This window comes from Sinocyclocheilus grahami, unplaced genomic scaffold, assembly GCF_001515645.1.
Source record: "Sinocyclocheilus grahami isolate Dianchi unplaced genomic scaffold, SAMN03320097.WGS_v1.1 scaffold422.1, whole genome shotgun sequence".
In the NCBI taxonomy this organism is placed as follows: Eukaryota; Metazoa; Chordata; class Actinopteri; order Cypriniformes; family Cyprinidae; genus Sinocyclocheilus; species Sinocyclocheilus grahami.
The window spans coordinates 523,344-530,147 of record NW_015505601.1 but is presented as its reverse complement, the minus strand read 5'-3'; the positions used below and the strand labels follow the sequence as shown (position 1 = coordinate 530,147).

At 36.5% G+C, this 6,804-nt stretch overlaps 1 protein-coding gene across 1 annotated transcript in view; it reads right to left on the bottom strand.

Moving 5' to 3' along the window:
- Nucleotides 1-768: 768 nt before the first annotated feature.
- The window catches only part of LOC107551385 (TSC22 domain family protein 2-like), a 38,025-nt gene continuing 31,989 nt past the window's right edge, over nt 769-6,804 (bottom strand). Inside the window, exons 2-3 of the mRNA XM_016232970.1 lie at nt 3,358-3,409; nt 769-1,389 (exon numbers count right to left, since the gene is read on the bottom strand). Of these exons, the coding sequence (XP_016088456.1) occupies nt 1,129-1,389; nt 3,358-3,409 (313 nt within the window). The 3' untranslated portion in view covers nt 769-1,128. The remainder of the gene's footprint in view (nt 1,390-3,357; nt 3,410-6,804) is intronic.

Here is a 6,804-nt window from a genome sequence, read left to right as displayed (position 1 = left end):
TTTGAAAGTAATCAGTGTGAACTACACCTGGAAATATAAATCGGCATTTATTTTGTACATTTTCTGCAATGAAATAAACATTTGTCTGTACATCACGTTTTTCAACACCATGCAAATGAAAACAATTTTTTCTTTTTTTTACGTTACTGGGTTTAACTCCAAAAATCACCCTTCACCATCCATAATCAAACATCGTTCACAGACTGCTTAAATTATGACAAATAAAAAACATGAGGTAAGAAAATAGTCATGATAGATCATGCAGCACAAGCTAATCAGAAACAAAAGGTGACAAAGTTTTTAAAAAAAACTAAAAAAACAACAACAATAAAATGTGCGTTACAAAACAAATACAGCTTTTCTTCTTTGGTTACAAATATGTCGTACGAACTAATTCACAGCTCCTAAAATACAAAACGTATCAGAATTGGAAATCAGAATTTAAGTACTTAGGGAAAGTATAGCAAGTATACTTAATTAGTATACTTAATTAAATCCGAAAGGAAAATACTTGATAACTGCTGCTCACCTGTACAACATACTTTAATACTTTACAATCTATACACATGTACATTCAACCCCGAACCAACTCAACTATACAGGATTGTGTATCAGCAATGTTGTTGGATCACTTTTAGTGTTGGAACTGTGCCATGGGGACATTATTGCCTTATTAAACAAGTATCTTACATTTCAGAAACCAAAAGAACGGTTCTTTATTTTATATATATATATATATATATATATATATATATATATATATATATATATATAATAGATCTCCGTTACATTGTTCATTTACATTATGAAAATAGCAGCCCTCTAATAAATATATGCAAACAGCAAAACTAAAGAGGCTCTCCCAAGCTTTCCACGGTGTTTGGCTTCGCCTGAGACTCTGAAAGCGACAGACAAGCTTCCTGCTAATTCTACTGAACTCTTTCGCCTGCGCCTGCCAACAGCCCATACCCACAGAAAGCTACCGCACCCATCATGGAGCCAAGTCTGCTTCTCTCAAAATGATTGTCTAATACTGGGAAAGCCAAGCAGCGCGTATAACGAAGCATGGCTCTCCGCAAGTGGCAAACCAAAACCTCCTTTGCAGATTGTCATTTTTTTTGCTGTTCTTCACGCTGTGGACACGTTGGGTTGCGGGGGCAAGGCCACGAGTTTGCTTCCTTCCTGTAGGATGGCGTTGACCACCGTCTGTTGGGGTGAAGTGCTGCCGAGGTTGTTGAGCTGGGTCAGCTGCTCAGTGTTGGCCAGAGATTTTAATACTGCGTTCTCCCTCTCCAGAAGCGAGTTCCTCTCAAAGAGCTCCTTGATCTGCTCCTTCAAGACCTCCACTTCCTCGCGCACGGCGTACATTAAATGGCTTTTCACAAGATCCTGAGGAGGAGAGCACAACGGTGGAAAATTTATAGTGAATTATATCAGACGCATTTTTGCTTAAAACTAAAAATAAATTATGTTTGGCTTATCTTACCAGCACTATCTAATAGGGCTGGGTAAAAAAATATAGATTTCTCGATATTAATCGATTCTCTTTTTTACGGAACGATATCGATTCTTAAATCCTAAGAATCGATTAGTCTCGCCTGTTTTCAGTTAATGGACGGAACGTTGAAGGGCACCTCCCATCCAATAAATCTCAAGCATTGTGCTGTGGTGCTTTTAATATGAAACAATGTCTCAGATTTCAAATTCTGTCCATTGTATTGCAGTATTCAAACAATAAATGCAGTTTTGACACGGTTTAATGTGGAGTGACAGATCGCTGTAGCGCCTCAGTGAACTGATAATCTCCTCCACATTAATACCAGCTTCGGCATAAAATAAACATGACTAAACATCCGTAGGCAAGTTAAAGAGTACATCTTTACAATCCGTATCCTGTCTCATGTAATCACTCAATCTGTGTTTCAGCCGCGCAAAGACGTCAATATAACTGCTTGTAAACAATGTAACGTAACGTCACATTTACCTCAGAAAAACATATTCGGTGACCATAAACTCATTAGCCAGATAGAAAAATAAACTGTAGAGAGGGGCATTGTGCTAAATATATGCACGAAATAACATATTCATTATACATTTTACTGTTCTTCAATGTTGAATTTATGTTTGAATAAATCCATCGACAGCCACCATTATGTTTATATTAAAAAAACGAATTGAAGTAGAGATATTATGTAATTGTAACTATTATTTTAAAAACTTAAATTTTAACCTTCAATATTATAGTAATGGAGAACCAACTGACTCTCGTGTATATTTTACAGCATTAGTTGAGAGATTGTTTTTCCTTGAGAAAATTTGGCATGTACTGTACCTGATATATATACAAAATAATCCAATATTGGATCGAATCGCAAGCTTGTGAATGAGAATCGAATCGTGAAATTTGTGTCAAAACCCAGCCCTACTATCTAATAAAACATGTTTCAGGGATAAAGCATTTTGACAAAAACAATATGTTGGTGGATCTTCTCCTAATAATAAAAACTAAAATTTGCAAATCAATCTGGTCCCATCAACTTGAAAAATGTTTCTATAAAACTTTCTCCCAACATTTGGATTGATTACATTGAGCTTTATATGGATTTACATTTTTTTTAATTTAATGACTCCAAAAATGTCATGTGTTATAACAATCAAGCAAATAAATAAATGGATAGTAAAAGGTTTTACACATCTTAATCATTATTATTAGGTTTTCAAAAAGTATTGTTTACAAATATCATGAATTATTAATTTATAAATACCATTATATTTTGGTGGAGTCACACCATATTAAATTTTACAACCGAAAAATATCCTTCCCTTGTCATAAAATGACTGATTTTGCAGGCAAAAAGTTTAGTTTCTTAGTTTAGTTTCAAAAAGTTTTCTTTTCAAGAATGTTTTATTTAGACACTTGCATAGTTATTTATTTTAATGCCTTGTCAGCATCTAAGGCTATCATCATGGCAAAAACTGAGTTGGGATGATTCAAGAGAGTTACATAAACAAAATAAAAACCAAGCAAACACAAAAATGCAGCAGTTAAAATTATACAAGATTTTTGTTTAATTAACATATGATAAAAATTCTAAAATCTTTTCTGTTAAAATCTTACTAAACAAGTCCCCGAGTGAGCGTACTTCTAAAAAAAAAAAAATAATAATGTTTTCTACTTGCATTAAAACCGGGACATTCCAATAAAACATGTTTAATGGAAAGGGGCGGTCTTGCAGAACATGCATAAGACAATTGCATAACCTTAATGGTTCTTTCCTTTATGTCCCAAGTAAAATATCTCAATTATTTTAAATTCAGAAATTAATTTTTATTTAAAGAAACCATTAAAATACTCACCATAGCTTGTTCTATTTTGTTATCAATGGCCACAACACTGGCGCCAGAGGCACTGCAGAAAGAAAACAAAGATGGCGCTTAAAAAAAAGAGTTTACACTGAGATCTCCTCTAAGGAATATGCAAGTCCTGTCAAGCACCTTACATAATCTCGGCTGAATCACACTTCCAACTATCAGTGTGCAATACTTCACAATGGTGAATTTAGATGACATTTCCTTGTTATGCTTATCAGCACATATCATGTAAAATCATACACGTGTTGAGAGCTCCGAGATAAGATAGAAATTAGGCATGCACATACTCCCCTTTCAAAACAACCTGTCAACCATGGGCGTCGCTAGGCCATTTTTAGGGCTCAGTGCGAGAAACCGAGGACAAGGTGTGTGTTTATCGAAATACTGTTATAATATATGCATCTGTGCAGTTCTTTGTCATAAATCCAGTTTACAAAATATCATGGGAGAGCAATAATCGGTTGGTTCCCCGTCTACTGTAGCCTAAGTTTTCACAGCGTTCACCGCTCATCACACCACAGCTGTTTCCTCCAGCGAAAATGAAGCACATATGAACGCATGCTGCGAGGACAAGGTGTGTGTTTATCGAAATACTGTTATAATATATGCATCTGTGCAGTTCTTTGTCATAAATCCAGTTTACAAAATATCATGGGAGAGCAATAATCGGTTGGTTCCCCGTCTACTGTAGCCTAAGTTTTCACAGCGTTCACCGCTCATCACACCACAGCTGTTTCCTCCAGCGAAAATGAAGCACATATGAACGCATGCTGTATAAAACGATCATGTTGCTATTTTCATTTGAAAATGTAACTTTCAATATAATACATATTCCAATGCATGTGGCAAAGAGGTTTGCATACGCCTACTTGAGATAAGGAATACTAGAAATGCAAACAATACAATTTTGTGTTTGTAGCCTACAGTAAACAGGTTGTGTGTGTGTGTGAGATCATGAAGACTTGAATTTGGCTTATTCAGTACTCAAATGTTATACCTATCCATGCAATACAGTGGAATACTGCAATAAGTTTAGTATACGACTATTAATCAAACATTTTTTATTTTATATATATATTTTTGTAATTATTAGGCTATTATTATTATTATTATACCCTCACTGGGGGCTGAGCCCCCCTAAATGAAAATCCTAGACTCGCCCCTGCTGTCAACATCATAATCCATTACGCATTAGGAAATATATTCAGAACTTGTGCATAAATAATTAAGTTATGAAGGTATAATACTATTGCAAAATACAAACGTTTAAAACAAAACTACCAACAGACAGAGCTAAATATCAAGTGCACGTATCCACTATTAACAAAAACAGAAGAAAAAAGTAGACTTCTTTAAAAGGCTACTGTTAGTGGCCGTTCACACCGAACGCGTTCTTGCTCACCATCAATGAAAACGCGCGTCAGGGCGCATGTTGTGCCACGAACGCTGCGTTTTTAGGGTATGGTTAACAGTACATCTTTTTTTTAAACGCCTCGAGTTGAGTTTTACGGCTCGTTGCGCAATAACGTGGCTTAGATTTCTAGATTTCTTTAACGCAAACTAATCATAAATAATTATACTTCGCTTAATATGCACCTTGCATGCTGAAGTGTTTTAGTATAAACGTACAACATGTAAAGTGCACTACAAGTGTTTAGATGTATTCGTGCTACTGAGACATGCATGTCTTTACAAGCTCATTTCGCAAAACAACCCAACATTCATTCACAAATCTAATATCACATAAACCCACATTTAACACAGATTCATAACTGAGAAATGCAGCGTCTTTTCAGAAAAGCTGAAGCACAAGCACATCAGGCGACAAAGCAACAACTCGAGAGTTAATAATCTTGCTGTAAATGTATAGCGTTTACCTGCATCGTGCTCTGTATGATAATAACCTCCCAGAGTGTGTAGGAGAGGATCCAGGGGAGTACGGCAGGCAATAACTCATCTTGCAGCGCATGTTTGTAATCGGTGCGTCTCACATACAGTAGTAAAGGCGCTCTTCAGGATTTAAGGGATCTGTGCTCTCGCAGGGGGGCGTGGCCGTACGTGACGTCGACCGGGAGGCGGAGCCACACAGCAGCGAGTTAAGAGTTTTTTTAGATGTAGGTTTAGAGTGGTGATCAACACGATCATCAGCGCTGGCGTTTCTATCCTACTTGTGCATCCTCGTTTTGAATTGGGAGAGTTGCACAGAAACCAGGCGAGCTTTCAATGCATTCAAAGTGAACATTTTACAGTAGGAAATAGTCATGAAGATTTAGAAAATATATTATTTGACTAGTTGGAGTGATTTCTGAAGGATCGTGTGACACTGAAGACTGGAGTAATGATGCTCGAAATCCAGCTTTGCCATAACAGGCATAAATTATATCTTCAAATATATAGAAAACCTTTATTTTAAATGAGTAATACTCACAATATTACTGTTTTACTATATTTCTGAACAAACAAATGCAGCCTTGGTTAGCATGAGAGACTTCGTAAAAAAAAAAAAGTGTAAAAAATCATTAATTATTAATTATTCCAAACGTTTGACTGGTTGTGTAGGCTATTTATATTAAATACACATTGTTCACAAAGGAAAGGCCGATCTGATTTGACTAATTATATAAATGGTTAACATGCACAAGGTCGATGACCGTAAAGAGTCACCAGCCTCCAATTTAATTTTGGTTACTCAGTGGTCACAAAAACAAACTAAAGGCTTTTTTTCTGGGATGCATGTGCTTTCTAGATCTTATGCTGTGTCGCCTCATCCTCACCAGGGACCGGGAACCAGACCGCAGGCACGTCAAACAAATGTGTACATGCAAACCGACACATGCCGCCGCAGAGCACAGGTGTCTCTGAAAATTAGCCCATAAATTACCCTCAAGGCATCCGGTGTATGACTTTCTTCTTTCAGACGAATCCAGTCGGAGTTATATTAAAAATAGTCTTTGATCTTTCAAGCTGTTTAATGCCACTCAGCGGGTGTTGCATGCTTCAGTTCAAAAGAAGTTCAATAAAAAGAGCCCATCCATAAAAAAAAATGTCTCACAACAAATGGTGAACAAATGCCTCCTGTAGCAAATCTATGCATTTTTGTAAGAAAAATATCCATATTCAAAACGTAATAATCACTTTAATGTACATTGCGCTCACAGTTGTACACAGAAGCAGCTCCGGGCAGATGAGTTCAGCTTTGCGCATGCACCGCTTTTTTCTTACAAAAAAGCATCGATTCGCTACAGAAGGCCTTTGTTCACCCCCCAGAGGTGACACACGTGAGACACTTTTTTTTATGGATGGGCACATTTTAATTAAGTGCTTTTGGACTGAAGCATACAACACCCGCTGAGTGGCATTAAACAGCTTGAAAGATCAAAGACTATTTTTAATATAACTCCGACTGGATTCGTCTGAAAGAAGAAAGTCATA